Raw genomic sequence first — 20533 nt, 5'->3', positions numbered from 1 at the left:
TCATTTAATCTGGGTCACCTTTAACAATCGGTTGAAGTCGCGGATGGATATATTTTTTCATTTACAGTGATCAGATTCTGTTATAGTCACAGCCGTGATTTAACCAGTTTTAGAAACGCCTGAGTGTTTTCTATCCACACATACTAATCATATGCATATACTATATTCCTGGCATGAGTAGCAGGGCGCTGAAATGTTGCGCGATATTTAACAAAAAGCTGCGAAAATTCGCAGCTTCCTTAGTGGCTGGAGTTGAGTCAGTGTGTTGGCAGCAGCCACTCAATGTTCGTGGTGGCTGTTTAACAGTCTGATGGCCTTGAGATAGAAGCTGTTTTTCAGTCTCTCGGTCCCAGCTTTGATGCACCTGTACTGACCTCGCCTTCTGGATGATAGCGGGGTGAACAGGCAGTGACTCGGGTGGTTGTTGTCCTTGATGATCTTTATGGCCTTCCTGTGACATCGGGTGGTGTAGGTGTCCTGGAGGGCAGGTAGTTTGCCCCCGGTGATGCGATGTGCAGACCTCACTACCCTCTGGAGAGCCTTACGGTTGTGGGTGGAGCAGTTGCCGTACCAGGCGGTGATACAGCCCGACAGGATGCTCTCGATTGTGCATCTGTAGAAGTTTGTGAGTGTTTTTGGTGACAAGCCGAATTTCTTCAGCCTCCTGAGGTTGAAGAGGCGCTGCTGCGCCTTCTTCACGGTGCTGTCTGTGTGGGTGGACCAATTCAGTTTGTCTGTGATGTATACACAGAGGAACTTAAAACTTACTTACTTAAAACTTACTACCCTCTCCACTACTGTTCCATCAATGTGGATAGGGGGGTGTTCCCTCTGCTGCTTCCTGAAGTCCACAATCATCTCCTTAGTTTTGTTGATGTTGAGTGTGAGGTTATTTTCCTGACACCACACTCCGAGGGCCCTCACCTCCTCCCTGTAGGCCGTCTCGTCGCTGTTGGTAATCAAGCCTACCACTGTTGTGTCGTCCGCAAACTTGATGATAGACTTGGAGGCGTGCATGGCCATGCAGTCGTGGGTGAACAGGGAGTACAGGAGAGGGCTCAGAACGCACCCTTGTGGGACCCCAGTGTTGAGGATCAGCGGGGTGGAGATGTTGTTACCTACCCTCACCACCTGGGGGCGGCCCGTCAGGAAGTCCAGTACCCAGTTGCACAGGGCGGGGTCGAGACCCAGGGTCTCGAGCTTGATGACGAGCTTGGAGGGCACTATGGTGTTAAATGCCGAGCTGTAGTCGATGAACAGCATTCTCACATAGGTATTCCTCTTGTCCAGATGGGTTAGGGCAATGTGCAGTGTGGTTGAGATTGCATCGTCTGTGGACCTATTTGGGCGGTAAGCAAATTGGAGTGGGTCTAGGGTGTCAGGTAGGGTGGAGGTGATATGGTCCTTGACTAGTCTCTCAAAGCACTTCATGATGACGGAAGTGAGTAGTCGTTTAGCTCAGTTACCTTAGCTTTCTTGGGAACAGGAACAATGGTGGCCCTCTTGAAGCATGTGGGAACAACAGACTGGGATAGGGATTGATTGAATATGTCCGTAAACACACCAGCCAGCTGGTCTGCGCATGCTCTGAGGGCGCGGCTGGGGATGCCGTCTGGGCCTGCAGCCTTGCGAGGGTTGACACGTTAAAATGTTTTCCTCAAGTCGGCTGCAGTGAAGGAGAGTCCGCATGTTTTAGTTGCGGGCCGTGTCAGTGGCACTGTATTGTCCTCAAAGCGGGCAAAAAAGTTATTTAGTCTGCCTGGGATCAAGACATCCTGGTCCGTGACTGGGCTGGTTTTCTTTTTGTAATCCGTGATTGACTGTAGACCCTGCCACATACCTCTTGTGTCTGAGCCGTTGAATTGAGATTCTACTTTGTCTCTATACTGACGCGTAGCTTGTTTGATTGCCTTGCGGAGGGAATAGTTACACTGTTTGTATTCGGTCATGTTTCCGGTCACCTTGCCCTGATTAAAAGCAGTGGTTCGCGCTTTCAGTTTCACGCGAATGCTGCCATCAATCCACGGTTTCTGGTTTGGGAATGTTTTAATCGTTGCTATGGGAACGACATCTTCAATGCACGTTCTAATGAACTCACTCACCGAATCAGCGTATTCGTCAATATTGTTGTCTGACGCAATTCGAAACATATCCCAGTCCACGTGATGGAAGCAGTCTTGGAGTGTGGAATCAGATTAGTCGGACCAGCGTTGAACAGACCTCAGCGCGGGAGCTTCTTGTTTTAGTTTCTGTCTGTAGGCAGGGATCAACAAAATGGAGTCGTGGTCAGCTTTTCCGAAAGGAGGGCGGGGCAGGGCCTTATATGCGTCGCGGAAGTTAGAATAGCAGTGATCCAAGGTTTTTCCAGCCCTGGTTGCGCAATCGATATGCTGATAAAATTTAGGGAGTCTTGTTTTCAGATTAGCCTTGTTTAAATCCCCAGCTACAATGAATGCAGCCTCCGGATAAATGGATTCCAGTTTGCAAAGAGTCAAATAAAGTTTGTTCAGAGCCATCGATGTGTCTGCTTGGGGGGGAATATATACGGCTGTGATTATAATCGAAGAGAATTCCCTTGGTAGATAATGCGGTCGACATTTGATTGTGAGGAATTCTAAATCAGGTGAACAGAAGGACTTGAGTACCTGTATGTTGTTATGATCACACCATGTCACGTTAACCATGAAGCATACACCCCCACCCCTCTTCTTACCAGAAAGATGTTTGTTTCTGTCTCCGCGATGCATGGAGAAACCAGCTGGCTGCACCGATTCCGATAACGTCTCTCCAGTGAGCCATGTTTCCGTGAAGCAAAGAACGTTACAGTCTCTGATGTCCCTCTGGAATGCTACCCTTGCTCGGATTTCATCAACCTTGTTGTCAAGAGACTGGACATTGGCGAGAAGAATGCTAGGGAGTGGTGCACGATGTGCCCGTCTCCGGAGTCTGACCAGAAGACGCTCCATTTCCCCCTTTCACGAAGTCGTTTTTTTGGGTCGCCGGCTGTGATCCATTCCGTTGTCCTGGGTGAAAGGCAGAACACAGGATCCGCTTCGCGAAAGTCATATTCTTGGTCATACTGATGGTGAGTTGACGCTGCTCTTATGTTCAGTAGTTCTTCTCGACTGTATGTAATGAAACCTAAGATGACCTGGGGTACCAATGTAAGAAATAACACGTAAAAAAACACAAAAAACTGCATAGTTTCCTAGGAACGCGAAGCGAGGCGGCCATCTCTGTCGGCGCCGGAAGTTGTGTGGGAAGAAATGTCACTATTATAGAACAGGTGATGAATATAGAGAAATGTACTCACCTCCACCTTGTCCGAGGCTACAGTATACCAGTGTACTCAACAGCACTGAAACACACAGAGAGAACTATCACTATGGTACATTATGTAAACTCTGAAACACACAAAGAGAACTATCACTATGGTACATGATGTAACCACTGAAACACACAGAGATAACTATTACTATGGTACATGATGTAAACACTGAAACACACAGAGAGAACTATCACTATGTTACATGATGTAAACACTGAAACACACAGAGAGAACTATCACTATGGTACATGATGGAAAAACACTGAGCTGTACCACAGATATTAATTTGTATATTGATGCATTTCAGTGCCAATATAATTAACACCCCCCATCAAAATCCTTCAGTTTAAGAGAGATCTGTTTTTTTAAATGGGCTGCGTCTCATTTCACCACATCTCCTTTGTTGGAGTTCCACATCTGCTGTGTAAAGGCTCTACGAGGCTCAAGGGATTCATCTGAAGTCAGAAACGCAACTTCTGTCTGTACCGTCTGAACCGTTTGGGCTACAAACTAATATGACCCCACTATGGAAAGAGGAGACTCTCAGCTACAAACTAATATGACCCCACTATGGAAAGAGGAGACTCTCAGCTACAAACTAATATGACCCCACTATGGAAAGAGGAGACTCTCAGCTACAAACTAAAATGACCCCACTATGGAAAGAGGAGACTCTCAGCTACAAACTAATATGACCCCACTATGGAAAGGGGAGACTCTCAGCTACAAACTAATATGACCCCACTATGGAAAGAGGAGACTCAGCTACAAACTAATATGACCCCACTATGGAAAGAGGACTCAGCTACAAACTAATATGACCCACTATGGAAAGCGGAGACTCTTAGCTACAAACTAATATGACCCCACTGTGGAAAGGTGTTAAGGGAATGTTTTATCAATTATGACTAATTATGTTATTATATTATATACATTTCAATCAGGACTGACTAGTCCAAATGCTATTATGTACTGTACATAATGAATTTTCTCTCTTGCTCCCATTCCCAATCGTATATAATATAGTCAGGAGTTTTGTAACAATGACGGTCTGTTCGTTTGTACAAATGAATGAACTATCTCTAGATGGCAGGGACGGACTATCTCCAGACTGTCTAGAATGCTGATTTACAGTGACTGACCTTGGCTTTAGGAGAGGAGGGAAGGCTCGGGAACTATAGGGCCTCTACCCGTGTCATGAAGAGATAGAACATTTAGGAAACGCTGATGTCATTTTCAGTTTATAACCTGTGGAAAAATGTGTATGTACCAGTACTCTCTTGAATTAAACGCTGTTACCTGACTTTTAAGACTGGTCTCGATCTATTTCATGCATAAATGATAAATTTACAACTTATTATGAAATAGAGAGAGTGCGAATTTGGTTTTGGCTACAAAACATATAGGAATTTAGAATTCCTCTAACAATTGGTCCTTCGATCCCGGATCTAAATACCCCTCCCTGTTATCTGGAGGTAGTACGCTGAAAATCGTGCACGGACGAGTTTGACTCGTTTTACTAAAAAGACCTGACCTCCGAATTGAGGTTAAAATTCAGGCCTGCGTATTTTCACGGATTCCAGGAAAGGTGACTAGATTCAAACGAACAGTGCTTTTCCCAGTCGGCAGCAGGTATAGTAGCCTTTATTCTCGAATTTGGGAGGGATTATTTAGAATATTTATTGATTAAAATGTTATGAAGGAGTTGAATTTGATCAATAATAGCTGCTTGAATATTCTGAACAAATGACATGGGTTTCTACCTTGGGTTATAACCAAAATCGATAGGAAGGAAACAGGTTTGAAATTGACCTGTGGTAAGGTGCGCTACCATAAATAAACTAGAGCTTAATAAAGCTACATAAAAAACATACCTAAATCAAGTTTGAACCTGAGTCTATCTGTATATGGGAAGTAGTCTGACTATCAAGAAGTAGCAGAGAGATATAAATAAAACAGGTGAGGATAAATTAGGCTTGGTGAGAAGGCAGGGTAATTCTAGGCGAACAGAATAATTGTACCTGTACAATGCTGAAAGAAATTAATATCAAAGGATGAAGTAACTTAGTCTAAGTCACAGGAGAGGTTAACTTAGTCTACTTAGTGTAACACTCCCTGCAAAAGTCGTCAACAAGGTTGTAATTTAACTGTGGGGAAAGTCAGAGGCGACAATCGGGTAAAGAAAAATAAGGGTCAGGTACAAAGGGAGCGAGATTAATGAGAATCCTAAACTGAGTAAAAACTTTGGGCGTTTAAATTGGGGCTATTTTCTGTTGTCTAGATGCCGGAGTAACAAATACAAATAACTGTAAAATGGGTATATTTGCGGAGAGTCTCAGTAAATTCCATAGCACAGGTGGTATAGTGGTGAGCGCAGCAGTCTTACCAACGGCAATCCACGGTTCGGTTCCCAGCCGAGGCGGTTAACTAAAACTGATATTAGAGAGAAATTCACCTATTTGCATGTTTTGCCGGAAAAATATGGTCGCCAGTGTCTAAATATAACTGAACGTTTATAAAAAAAATTGTTTGTTTTATCTGTCGGCCCCGTTGCCTAGTCAACGCCATTTTACCTGCTGTTGTTGTGCTAGGTGATTAGCTGTTGTTGTCTCACCTACTGTTTTAGCTAGCTTTCCCAATTCAACACCTGTGATTACTGTATGCCTCGCTGTATGTCTCTCTCAAATGTCAATATGCCCTGTATACTGTTGTTCAGGTTAGTTATCATTGTTTTAGTTCACAATGGAGCCCCTAGATCCACTCTTCATACCCCTGTTACCTCCCTTGTCCCACCTCCCACACATGCGGTGACCTCACCCATTACAACCAGCATGCCCAGAGATACAACCTCTCTCATCATCACCCAGTGCCTGGGCTTACCTCCGCTGTACCCGCACCCCACCATACCCCTGTCTGCACATTATGCCCTGAATATATTCTACCATGCCCAGAAACCTGCTCCTCTTATCCTCTGCCCCCAACGCTCTAGGCGACCAGTTTTGATAGCCTTTAGCCGCACCCTCATACTACTCCTTCTCTGTTCCGCGGGTGATGTGGAGGTAAACCCAGGCCCTGCATGTCCCCAGGTACCCTCATTTGTTGACTTCTGTGATCGAAAAAGCCTTGGTTTCATGCATGTCAACATCAGAAGCCTCCTCCCTAAGTTTGTATTACTCACTGCTTTAGCACACTCTGCTGATGTCCTTGCCGTGTCTGAATCCTGGCTCAGGAAGGCCACCAAAAATTCAGAGATTTCCATACCCAACTATAACATCTTCCGTCAAGATAGAACTGCCAAAGGGGGAGGAGTCGCAGTCTACTGCAGAGATAGCCTGCAAAGTAATGTCATACTTTCCAGGTCCATACCCAAACAGTTCGAACTGCTAATTTTGAAAATTACTCTCTCCAGAAATAAGTCTGTCACTGTTGCCGCCTGCTACCGACCACCCTCAGCTCCCAGCTGTGCCCTGGACACCATTTGTGAATTGATCGCCACCCATCTAGCTTCAGAGTTTGTTCTGTTAGGTGACCTAAACTGGGATATGCTTAACACCCCGGCAGTCCTACAATCTAAGCTAGATGCCCTCAATCTCACTCAAATCATCAAAGAACCCACCAGGTACAACCCTAACTCTGTAAACAAGGGCACCCTCATAGACGTCATCCTGACCAACTGGCCCTCCAAATACACCTCCGCTGTCTTCAACCAGGATCTCAGCGATCACTGCCTCTTTGCCTGTATCCGCCACGGAGCCGCAGTCAAACGACCACCCCTCATCACTGTCAAACGCTCCCAAACACTTCTGTGAGCAGGCCTTTCTAATCGACCTGGCCCGGGTATCCTGAAGGACATTGACCTCATCCCGTCAGTTGAGGATGCCTGGTCATTCTTTAAAAGTAACTTCCTCACCATTTTAGATAAGCATGCTCCGTTCAAAAATGCAGAACCAAGAACAGATACAGCCCTTGGTTCACTCCAGACCTGACTGCCCTCGACCAGCACAAAAACATCCTGTGGCGGACTGCAATAGCATCGAATAGTCCCGTGATATGCAACTGTTCAGGGAAGTCAGGAACCAATACACGCAGTCAGTCAGGAAAGCTAAGGCCAGCTTCTTCAGGCAGAAGTTTGCATCCTGTAGCTCCAACTCCAAAAAGTTCTGGGACACTGTGAAGTCCATGGAGAACAAGAGCACCTCCTCCCAGCTGCCCACTGCACTGAGGCTAGGTAACACGGTCACCACCGATAAATCCATGATTATCGAAAACTTCAATAAGCATTTCTCAACGGCTGGCCATGCCTTCCGCCTGGCTACTCCAACCTCGGCCAACAGCTCCGCCCCCCGAAGCTCCTCGCCCAAGCCTCTCCAGGTTCTCCTTTACCCAAATCCAGATAGCAGATGTTCTGAAAGAGCTGCAAAACCTGGACCCGTACAAATCAGCTGGGCTTGACAATCTGGACCCTCTATTTCTGAAACTATCTGCCGCCATTGTCGCTACCCCTATTACCAGCCTGTTCAACCTCTCTTTCATATCGTCTGAGATCCCCAAGGATTGGAAAGCTGCCGCAGTCATCCCCCTCTTCAAAGGGGGAGACACCCTGGACCCAAACTGTTATAGACCTATATACATCCTGCACTGCCTATCTAAGGTCTTCGAAAGCCAATTTAAAAAAAACAGGTCACTGACCATCTCGAATCCCACCGTACCTTCTCCGTTGTGCAATCTGGTTTCCGAGCCGGTCACGGGTGCACCTCAGCCACACTCAAGGTACTAAACGATATCATAACCGCCATCGATAAAAGACAGTACTGTGCAGCCGTCTTCATCGACCTTGCCAAGGCTTTCGACTCTGTCAATCACCATATTCTTATCGGCAGACTCAATAGCCTCGGTTTTTCGGATGACTGCCTTGCCTGGTTCACCAATTACTTTGCAGACAGAGTTCAGTGTGTCAAATCGGAGGGCATGCTGTCCGGTCCTCTGGCAGTCTCTATGGGGGTGCCACAGGGTTCAATTCTCTGGCCGACTCTTTTCTCTGTATATATCAATGATGTTGCTCTTGCTGCGGGCGATTCCCTGATCCACCTCTACGCAGACGACACCATTCTATATACTTTCGGCCCGTCATTGGACACTGTGCTATCTAACCTCCAAACGAGCTTCAATGCCATACAGCACCCTTCCGTGGCCTCCAACTGCTCTTAAACGCGAGTAAAACCAAATGCATGCTTTTCAACCGATCGCTGCCTGCACCGCATGCCCGACTAGCATCACCACCCTGGATGGTTCCGACCTTGAATATGTGGACATCTATAAGTACGTAGGTGTCTGGCTAGACTGCAAACTCTCCTTCCAGACTCACATCAAACATCTCCAATCGAAAATCAAATCAAGAGTCGGCTTTCTATTCCGCAACAAAGCCTCCTTCACTCACGCCGCCAAGCTTACCCTAGTAAAACTGACTATCCTACCGATCCTCGACTTCGGCGATGTCATCTACAAAATGGCTTCCAACACTCTACTCAGCAAACTGGATGCAGTCTATCACAGTGCCATCCGTTTTGTCACTAAAGCACCTTATACCACCCACCACTGCGACTTGTATGCGTTCCTCGTCGGCTGGCCCTCACTACATATTCGTCGCCAGACCCACTGGCTCCAGGTCATCTACAAGTCCATGCTAGGTAAAGCTCCGCCTTATCTCAGTTCACTGGTCACGATGGCAACACCCATCTGTAGCACGCGCTCCAGCAGGTGTATCTCACTGATCATCCCTAAAGCCAACACCTCATTTGGCCGCCTTCTGCTCCAGTACTCTGCTGCCTGTGACTGGAACGAACTGCAAAAATCGCTGAAGTTGGAGACTTTTATCTCCCTCACCAACTTCAAACATCAGCTATCCGAGCAGCTAACCAATCGCTGCAGATGTACATAGTCTATTGGTAAATAGCCCACCCATTTTCACCTACCTCATTCCCATGCTGTTTTTATACTGTTTTTTATTTATTTACTTTTCTGCTCTTTTGCACACCAATATCTCTACCTGTACATGACCATCTGAGTATTTATCACTCCAGTGTTAATCTGCAAAATTGTAATTATTCGCCTACCTCCTCATGCCTTTTGCACACATTGTATATAGACTGCCCCTTTTTTCTACTGTGTTATTGACTTGTTAATTGTTTACTCCATGTGTAACTCTGTGTTGTCTGTTCACACTGCTATGCTTTATCTTGGCCAGGTCGCAGTTGCAAATGAGAACTTGTTCTCAACTGGCCTACCTGGTTAAATAAAGGTGTTCTCAACTAGCCTACCTGGTTAAATAAAGGTGAAATAAAAAATAAAAAAAAATTAAAATGATGTGTTTATATATAAAACAATAATAATAATAAAACATTTTTTTAAAAGAAGGCATTAAAAATAATGGCGAGACAATTGAGGTAAAACGCTATTTTGCTCAAAATGATCTGGGGGAATAATGTATTGAGATGGGAGTCGTATTTAAATAAATGTATCATAGAAGAGAAAGTCACCTAAAGTTAAATGTAGGGAATAACGGAGAGATACGATACAATTTCATGCTATCCGGACGTTATAGATATTTATGAATCGACTGACATATGATAAATTCATGAATTTAGCACAAAACATGGTATGTTTAAATGTTAGGGTATGGTTGAGAAGTTGGGTTGGTTTTACTTTGATGATTAGAATTTAAAACTGAACGCAATCTGAATAGGGAATATATATTTTACAGAGGCAGGCAGATATGTGATGACGTTTCACGTTGAACAACATCGTTCCTCAAATTTAAACAGAGAAAAGGGGTTGTGGCATTTAGAGGGAAAATATAGCTTAGAGTTACTTTTCAAAAGTGGCCAGAAGTTCCAAATACATTTCTTTTAAAAAGGATAAGTATCGTAAAGATAGTCTGGAAAGATGCTACAGTTTGCAACGGAAGTGCGAGGCACTCAATGGGCTATATGGTGCAACGCTTTGGACTATAAAATAGGGAAGAATAGTTTAATCGTAAAAAGTTGTGATTGTTTTTCCGAGTATTGATTTTTGGTTAGGTAACGCCTGGGAATTCGAACTAGAAGTTAAAGTATCCAAAAAACACAATCTGTTTTTCTCTACTTTTCTTTACGGGGAAATAAAATGTCTTATCTTAAAGGGACAGTGCACATCAATCACAGTGGTTTGAGTGTATGGCAGTTGTGGACGGACCACTAGAGGGCAGGCTGGGCTCATGGATAGTTGCCCAACAGAGCCTGGGAGACAAGGTAACCAGAGTCAATTAAGCACAGCTGACGGTACTAATGAGATACTCTCCTTCCCCTATAAGAGAGAGAATGGAACCAGCAGGAAGAGGGGGAAAACTATCTCTGGAAGATGGCCACCGAGAGAGAGAAGCTGTGCTGAAAGAACCACTAAGACGGTGACAAAACCGTGATTTATGTTTGTTGTAGTTTAACCTCATAGTCCGACCAAACCCGTATGCGGTAGCGTAACTACAGCCTCAAGCTCATTAGCATAACGCAACGTTAGCGATTTCTAAAAATCGCAAATGAAATGAAATAAATATGCCTGTTCTCAAGCTTATCCTTTTCTTAACAATCCTGTCGTCTCAGATTTTCAAAATATGCTTTAGAACCAGAGAAAATCACTAATTTGTGTAAGAGAGGTATTAGCTAGCTTAGCATTAGCGTTAGCATTTAGCACGCAACATATTCACAAAAACCAGCCAAGGAATCAAATAAAATAATTTACCTTTGAAGAACTTCAGATGTTTCAATGAGGAGACTCTCAGTTACATAGCAGATGTCCAGTTTTTCCTGAAAGATTCTTGTGTAGGACACATCGTTACCTTTTGTTACTATGCATATGGCTACCGAAACTAACCGAAAATTCAGTCACCTACATGTCGAACTTTTTTCCGAATTAACTCCATAATATCGACTGAAACATGGAAAACGTTGTTTGAATCAATCCTGAAGGTGGTTTGTCATATTTCTCTCCATTGAAAGCACCGTCCTTGTAGCCTGGTTTGTTCTGAGATTTGAATGGAAAAATACCGGGACCTGACTTTTGCGCACCGATTGCCACGCAGACACCAAGCGGGACACCTGGTAAATGTAGTCCCTTATGGTCAATCTTCCAATGATATGCCTACAAATACGTCACAATGCTGCAAAGACCTTGGGGAAACAAGAGAAAGAGTCCGTTCATTCCTGTCGCATTCACAGCCATATAAGGCGATCATGGAAAACGTAGCCTCAGAAATCCTGTGCATTTCCTGGTCGGTCATACATCTTGGTTTTGTCCGAAGCATTTGTTCTAAGGGACTCACAGTGAAAATCTTTGCATTTCTGGAAACGTAAGACTGTCTTCTTTCCAAAACTATCAATTCCAAGCATATTCGAGCATCTTTTCGTGACAAAATATTGCGCTTAAAACGGGCACGTCTTTTTATCCAAAAATGAAATACTGCCCCTAGAGTCTTAACAGGTTAAAGATTATCCTATTGTGTTCTTGTTTCATCTGGAGAAGAAGATGTGTGTTTTTCCTTGGAAGATTTTTCATTGATTATGTTTGAATGTTTTTGTTGACAAAATACTCTCAATAGAGAACCGTGTTCAATCAGAAAAACCTTTTTCCTGACTCGTTTATTCCACCTTCCCGCTTTAGAGTGACGCCTAATTACTTGGTACGCTCACATTGGTGGAGGATACGGGCATTAGGTGGACGAGTGACACAAGGATAAGTGAGTAAATCAAGATTCTTCCAGTAGACCCGGAGGAACCATTCAAGAACGATGGATAACGCCCTACTACAACAATTGTTCACAGCACAGCAGACAACCATAGAACTCCTGCAACAACAGCTGAGCCGACTAGAAGAACCTAGAGTTAAGCCAAGAGCGGCTGCTCACGCCATCTTACCTCGTCTCTCCAAGGAGGATGATATGGAGGCCTTCCTCATGACCTTCGAAAGGACGGCCACCTTGAAGAGTGGCCGCCCACAGAATGGGCGAGCGCATTAGCCCTCTTTGACCGGGGTGGCTCAGGAAGCCTATTTTGACCTGGATTCCCGCGGCTGCGGACTATGGGCGACTAAAACCGAGATCCTGTCCCGGTACCAGCTGACTGCCAGAGATAGGGCTGTAAAGTTCCATCAATGGACCTATACAGCTGATCAACCCGTCCGTGCCCAGATCTTCGCCTTAATACGACTGACTAAACAGTGGCTAGAACCTGGAAAGGAGTAGGACATGTGATAGAGACTCTCGTAGTGGACAAGATATTGAGAGAATTACCCAGTGACTTAAAAAGGGTTGTGGGGCAAGCCAACCCGTTGTCAGCCGACGACATAGCCCAGGCGGTGGAAACATATCAGTCTACAGGGGAGTTGTTAAAAGTGACAAGGAGGAACGGAAGGAGTCTTGCAATCCCGCACCACGACTCACCCCGCGCGCCGCCACCGAAACGCCCAAGCCCCTCCCGGAGGTGGGAGAAGTCAGCCACCACACAGCAGGGTCGGTGTTATAAATGTCAGTCTCCCAACCATTATGCCCCACAATGTCCTAGCAAGGATGAGCCCATGGTCACGGAGTCATCACTGCCTACCCCCACACATCCCGTTTTGAGGGGGCAGGATCAACACTGTTGGTTAGCAGAGATAGCCCCAGCCTCAGAGATTCCGGTGCAAGTCGAAGGACAAGATGTGGTAGCTATTCTCGACTGGGAAGTATGGTTACGTTAGTAGAGGAGCGGATGGTGACCTCCGCAACACTGCTACCAGACAAAGTAGCCATATCCTGTATCCATGGAGACACCCACTATTACCCCACTGTGAATCTGCCTATTCTCACTCCAAAAGGAAGGTGTACAGTCAGGGCGGGAAAGTGCCGCAGCTGAAGGTGCCATTATTGATCGGGAGAGACTGTCCCTTATATAAGGAGCTTCGGCAGATGACGTTATGCACGGAAGAAGGGGACAGGAAAGAAGAGAAAATCCAAGCCCGAGGTAGTAGTCCTACAAGGAGACGTAGCCATGTCCTCGTCCTCTGCAGCAGAGGAAGAAATAGCGACCCAACGTTTACGACAGATATTCCAAGAAACCACCGATGAAGACACATGTGAAGGGCTATACACAACGCAGGAAGGAAGGAGCAACCAGGCGCTAAGGGATATATTTGAAGCTCCATCCAAGGAGGGAACCTGGAAGGGATTCTCCTCGGTCACCCCTGATGGGTTGTGGAACAACCTCCACATCCTCTACCGAGGTCGACCTGCCCCAGGAATTAAAGGGACAGTTCGGCACCTCGCAGCATAGAGACCCAGACCTAAGGGAGGCCATGAGGAAGGTGAAGGTGATCGACGGGAGGAACGTCGACGATTAGGTGAGCCCCTCTTCCTTACTATGCAATCAGGCGGGGTCTCTTATACTGGGTCACGACGAAGGGGGAAAACCAGGAATTACTAATGGTGCCTAGGCCATACAGGGATACAGTTCTACAGTTAGCCCATTCCCACGTCCTAGGAGGACACCTGGCACGAGACAAGACTATTGACAGAATCATGCAGAGATTCTATTGGCCCCGGATCACCCGGATGTGGCCAGGTATTGTAGGACGTGTGATCAATGTCAACGTACAGCCCCACGGCCACACCTACGTAACCCTTTGATTCCTCTCCCCATCATAGAGACTCCTTTGAACGCATAGCTATGGACCTCGTAGGACCCCTCCCAAAATCCGCCAGAGGACACGAGTACATCCTAGTGGTTATAGATTACGCTACCAAGTTCCCGGAGGCCATACCCCTGCGTAACATGTCGTCAAAGGGAATTGCCAAGGAGTTATTCCTGATGTTCTCTCGTGTGGGCCTCCCAAGACTATCTTGACTGATCAAGGAACCCGTTCATGTCCGGTTGATGAAGGACTTGTGTCGGTTATATCAGGTTCAACAGATACGTACAAGCATATTCCACCCTCAAACAGACGGTTGTGTGAACGCTTGAACAAAATGATAAAAAGCATGTTGAGAAGGGTGGTGTCCCGAGACGGAAAAACTGGGACATGCTTCTCCCACACTTAATGTTTGCCCTGCGAGAAGTACCCCAGGCATCCACTGGATTCTCTCCATTTGAATTGCTCTATGGCAGACCCTGTCGAGGAATCATCGACTTAGCCAAGGAGACCTGGGAGACCCAACCATGCCCCTTTCGATCCACAATAGAACACGTTACCCTGATGAGAGACCGCCTGTCAGCAGTGTGGCCCATAGTCAAGGAGCATATGGAGAAGGCCCAAAGGACCCAAGGCCGGGCCTATGATAAGTCTGCGACCCCCGTGAGTTCACCGTGGGAGAAAGTGATGGTGCTTGTGCCCACGGCCGAACATCGCTTGCTGGCGCAGTGGAGGGGGCCCTACGAGGTAATGAAAAGGGTCTCACCGGTCAATTACCTCATCAAGCAACCTGACAGGAGGAAGAAGGTCCAAATCTATCACATAAACCTGCTGAAGACATACCATGGACGAGAGGAGGAGGTGGCTTTGATGGCCCTGGAGGGCAAAGGAAAAGAGGAGGCTCTACCACAGGTGCGCTCGTGGCCAAACTCTCCTACCGGAGCAGTCAAGACAGCTAGACAAGCTGATTATGAACTTGGTGAATATTCTCTCCATTCCCAGGACAAACAGATGTCCTGTTCCACCATATCCACACTGAACCCGCCAAGAAGGTGCATATCCGCCCTTACAGGATTCCTGAGGCTCGCAGAGTCATCGCTAAGAAAGAGGTGAGGGAGATGTTGAGGATGGGCGTGATCGAGCCCTCGACGAGTGAGTGGTCCAGTCCCATAGTCCTGGTCCCCAAATCCGATGGTAGTATGAGACTCTGCAACGACATTAGGGGCGTGAATGCCATCTCTACATTCGATGCGTATCCCATGCCCTGCGTGAATGAACTCTTGGAGCGCTTAGGAAAGGCCAAGTTCATCACTACCCTGGATTTGACGAAGGGATATTGGCAAGTGCCGGTGGCTCCGGAGGATCGCCCAAAGACTGCCTTCGCCACTCCAGAGGGGCTTTTCCAGTATGTGAGGATGCCCTTCGGACTGCACGGTGCCGCTGCAACCTTCCAACGCCTCATGGATGCCATTCTACGGCCCCATCAAGAGTATGCAGCGGCGTACATAGACGATGTGGTCATCCACAGCGAGGACTGGGATAGTCACCTCCTGCGATTACGGGCGGTGCTCGTGAGTTTGGAAGCCACAGGGTTGACAGCCAATCCAAATAAATGCTACCTGGGTTTGTCCGAAGCGGAATACCTGGGGTACACCGTGGGGAATGGGAAAATACGCCCACAGGCAGAGAAGACCAGGGCAATTCGTGACTGGCCTCGACCCCGGACCAAGCGAGACGTTCGGGCCTTCTTAGGGATAACAGGATATTATCGCCGTTTTATCCCGGGATATGCAACCATTGCCAACCCCCTCACAAACCTCATCAGGAAAAACCTGCCAAACCAGGTAGAGTGGAAAGACGAGACGGAAGAGGCCTTTCAATTGTTAAAAGATGGCCTGTGTTCTGATCCCGTTTCTACAGGCTCCGGACTTCTCACAAGAGTTCATTGTGCAGGTCGACGCCTCGGATACAGGGCTCGGGGCCGTACTAGCTCAGGGTAAAGGTGAAGCAGAGAAGCCGATTCTCTTCATTAGTAGGAAACTCAGCGATCGGGAACAGAGGTATGCGACCGTAGAGAAAGAGGCCTTAGCCATCAAGTGGGCCCTCGATTATCTCCGGTACTACCTACTGGGTCGGAGGTTTGCATTAGTTACTGACCATGCGCCCCTCACGTGGATGGCTGGTAAGAGAAACAATAACAACAGAATAGCCAGATGGTTTTTGTCTTTACAACCATTCTCTTTCCATGTCATCCACAGGGCCGGATCGAGGAACGGGAATGCAGACGCGCTGTCCCGACGCGACCAAGACGGTGCGTCTGGCGCCCGACCCTCCGGTTCGGTCCTGGGGGGGAAGGTATGTGGACGGACCACTAGAGGGCAGGCTGGGCTCATGGATAGTTGCCCAACAGAGCCTGGGAGACAAGGTAACCAGAGGGCAGGCTGGGCTCATGGATAGTTGCCCAACAGAGCCTGGGAGACAAGGTAACCAGAGGGCAGGCTGGGCTCATGGATAGTTGCCCAACAGAGCCTGGGAGACAAGGTAACCAGAGGGCAGGCTGGGCTCATGGATAGTTGCCCAACAGAGCCTGGGAGACAAGGTAACCAGAGTCAATTAAGCACAGCTGACGGTACTAATGAGATACTCTCCTTCCCCTATAAGAGAGAGAATGGAACCAGAAGAGAAGGGGGAAAATATCTCTGGAAGATGGCCACCGAGAGAGAGGAGCTGTGCTGAAAGAACCACTAAGACGGTGACAGAACCGTGATTTATGTTTGTTGTAGTTTAAAGATTATCCTATTGTGTTCTTGTTTCATCTGGAGAAGAAGATGTGTGTTTTTCCTTGGAAGATTTTTCATTGATTATGTTTGAATGTTTTAGTTGACAAAATACTCTCAATAGAGAACCGTGTTCAATCAGAAAAACCTTTTTCCTGACTCGTTTATTCCACCTTCCCGCTTTAGAGTGACGCCTAATTACTTGGTACGCTCACACAGTGTATAAAATATTTTGGGACGACAATTTGAAGATAGACTGAATGAGTTACATGAAACATTGAGAGATTTAAAACAAATGATGTGAAGGGATTATCAGAATTATTAGGTTTCGTTGTAATAGCAAAATTCGGGTTAAGGGGATTTCCCTGTTCCCAGTGACAAGGTATTTTAAATGAGTACACTCACATATGGATTATTATGAGGTTTAATTAGACAAGTGAATAATGTATTGGGAATAGAGTCGTAATTAAAAGTCAAAGACGAGACAGTTACTCAGATCAAAATGAATTCTAAATAATAACGAAGAGACAATTACGATCTATACCCATCGAAATGTTTTATAAAATTAGCGTTGGGGTGATAAATTATAATTCAAGATTTTAACAGATGTGATAAATTAGGTTTGGTTTATCGAACAACAATTATTTACAATTCATTTGAATCATTGAAAGTCGCTACGAATTGGGAGGTTAAGTCACTTTTCAGAAGGTGATAAAAAAGTCCATATACCTACTTGTTTGGTTCCTATGAGACTGGTTATTCTAGGAGTTGATTTAACTTAATTAAGCATTTGTTCTGGTGTGTTTAAGTAGGATTCTTCATACCGGGGCGGATGGAATTTATCTAAAGGATGTGAGTTGAAGGAGCCAAGGGAAAACGCGTTTACATTTTTAGTAAATATCTGGTATTAGGATTTCTTACACTGAGAAATGTACGACATTTGCGGCAGAGGGGAAAAAGTAATACAATAATGTTATCTGGTTAATTGTATCTAAGGGTAGCATGTTCATTTAAGTAAACATAATACATTGACGTTGTTTAAAACTTATGATTAATGATTTTAGTTAAAGGGGAATCATCATTAGGTTTAGTTTATGGTTCACTTTTGAGTTTCTGAATCGAAGTAGCATAGTGAATGCTAGTTAGGAGTGTTGTGTTCTTCTGGGAAAATGGATGTTTAGGTGTCTCAATTTTAGATGTTTCCTGGGATTATAATCTCGGGGAGAATGAGGCCATAAACGACCAAATTAAAACCGGTCTGGAAGTATTTACACATAAAACCATTGTTAGGACTATTTGTTTTAGTGCAAAGGTATTTTAAAGAGGCACGCTCACATATGGAACTTTATGAGTTTTTGGTTTATGAGTTTTAATTATACAAGTGAATTTTTTAACATTTTTATGACCTATTGATCTTATCGTGACTGTCTTCTGAGGTCTGATCAGCCTCAGGGGAGAGTCATTTGTAAAATGAATGTGGTCATATTGAGTTACTAGTTTTAAGGTAAATTCATTATAATGGAGTTTTGGTTAGGGATTTAGAATTATTGTTTGAATCACTGAAGAGAAAGTGGTTCAGGATTCTGTTTTACAACATTAGCTGTAAAGTTTTTAAATGGGCTATTAATGATTTGGTATTGTAACAGAGAAAAAAGTCATATTTATCATTGAGAATAAATAGGAGATAGATTAAGCCAATAGGGAGGGAATTACATAGAAAGATAAATTACTGTAGATAAGGTATTCCACACTTTGCAACACATTTTAAATTCATGTTATTGTCAGATAGAATACTGAGGGTCCCTGAAGGAAAGGGCTTGTTAGTGTAGGAAGGATTTTGATATGGTTAGCATTTATTAGACTTTGTTTGATTATTAGAAGTTTTTAAATAGTATTAGTATAGTATAATAGACTCTTTTTTTCTACTGTGTTCTTGACTTGTTTATTGTTTACTCCATGTGTAACTCTGTGTTGTCTGTTCACACTGCTTTGCTTTATCTTGGCCAGGTCGCAGTTGTAAATGAGGTCTCTTTCTCAACTAGCCTACCTGGTTAAATAAAGGTGAAATAAAATAAATAAAATAAAAAATATATAGATATTAAACCTTCAAAGAGAGGAGAGGATCCGACCACCACAAGTGTCAAGGGACTCGTCTGAAGGTAACAAATGAATGGAATATACAAATAAATCCTGCCTTATCAGTTCTCTGAAGTCTTGAAACACTATAGACTTCCTTTGACCTACTTCTTTTAGCTTTTTTGTTAAAATTTCTACTAGGAAATTGGCAAATGGCTTGCTAGAATGCTTCAAACATTTTGTATATTGACTCGCTTAACTTTCTTATATCTCGTAAACCTTATTCCTTATGACAGTTTTTTGACTGTCTTTTTTGCCATTTCTGAATCGGTTATTAAATGCACAGGTGTAGTAGCAGTAGTAAAAAATAAAATATTTATTTAAAAAATTATACGTACTGTGTTCCTGAAATTTAAAATGAAATATCTTGTTGTCCATTTAAAACAATTGTATATGTTAGCTGACCAGAACCACCCTTTAAGAGGACATATTAAACCATACAGATATTAAACCATATAGATATTAAACTATATAGATATTAAACCATATAGATATTAAACTATATAGATATTAAACCATATAGACATTAAACTATATATATATTAAACTATACAGATATTAAACTATACAGATATTAAACCATATAGATATTAAACCATATAGATATTAAACCATATAGATATTAAACTATATAGATATTAAACTATATAGATATTAAACCATTTAGATATTAAACTATATAGATATTAAACTATATATATATTAAACTATACAGATATTAAACTATACAGATATTAAACCATATAGATATTAAACTATACAGATATTAAACCATATAGATATTAAACTATATAGATATTCAACTATATAGATATTCAACTATATAGATATTAAACCATATAGATATTAAACTATATAGATATTAAACCATATAGATATTAAACCATTTAGATATTAAACCATATAGATATTAAACCATATAGATAGTGAATGTTATAGATATGAAACTATATAGATATTAAACCATATAGATATTAAACCATATAGATATTAAACCATATAGATATTAAACTATATAGATATTAAACCATATAGATATTAAACCATATAGATATTAAACTATATAGATAGTGAATGTTATAGATATTAAACCATATAGATATTAAACCATATAGATAGTGAATGTTATAGATATTAAACCATATAGATATTAAACTATACAGATATTAAACCATATAGATATTAAACCATACAGATATTAAAGTCATATCTAGACATTGAACCGTATATATATTAAACTATATAGATATTAAACTATACAGATTTTAAACCACACAGATATTAAACTATATCTAGATATTGAACCATATAGATATTAAAGCATATAGATAATATTAAACTCACAGAGTAGAAGACAGGTGCGTTCCATCTCAACGTGTCAATCACTAACTCTCTAAACTCTAGTGACTTGTAGCCTGTCCATCCCTCCACCCACCTCTCCTCTCTACCATCTATACTTCCTCTTGAGAAGGACTGAGAGGTGTGAAAGATGGACAGGCTACAAGATGTGTGTGTGTGTGTGTGTGTGTGTGTGTGTGTGTGTGTGTGTGTGTGTGTGTGTGTGTGTGTGTGTGTGTGTGTGTGTGTGTGTGTGTGTGTG

The 20533-nt window shown here is 43.8% G+C and overlaps 1 protein-coding gene across 1 annotated transcript in view; it reads right to left on the bottom strand.

Annotated features, from left to right (window-relative positions):
- LOC115126308 (myelin-oligodendrocyte glycoprotein-like) overlaps positions 1–20328 on the bottom strand; it is a 264366-nt gene extending 244038 nt beyond the window's left edge. Inside the window, exons 1-2 of the mRNA XM_065025988.1 lie at positions 20278–20328; positions 3314–3358 (exon numbers count right to left, since the gene is read on the bottom strand). Of these exons, the coding sequence (XP_064882060.1) occupies positions 3314–3358; positions 20278–20302 (70 nt within the window). The 5' untranslated portion in view covers positions 20303–20328. The remainder of the gene's footprint in view (positions 1–3313; positions 3359–20277) is intronic.
- Between the last annotated feature and the right edge of the window lie 205 nt (positions 20329–20533).

Source organism: Oncorhynchus nerka, linkage group LG12, assembly GCF_034236695.1.
Source record: "Oncorhynchus nerka isolate Pitt River linkage group LG12, Oner_Uvic_2.0, whole genome shotgun sequence".
Classification (NCBI taxonomy): domain Eukaryota; kingdom Metazoa; phylum Chordata; class Actinopteri; order Salmoniformes; family Salmonidae; genus Oncorhynchus; species Oncorhynchus nerka.
The sequence above is the reverse complement of the archived record's forward strand: the minus strand, read 5'-3'. Positions and strand labels throughout refer to the sequence as shown.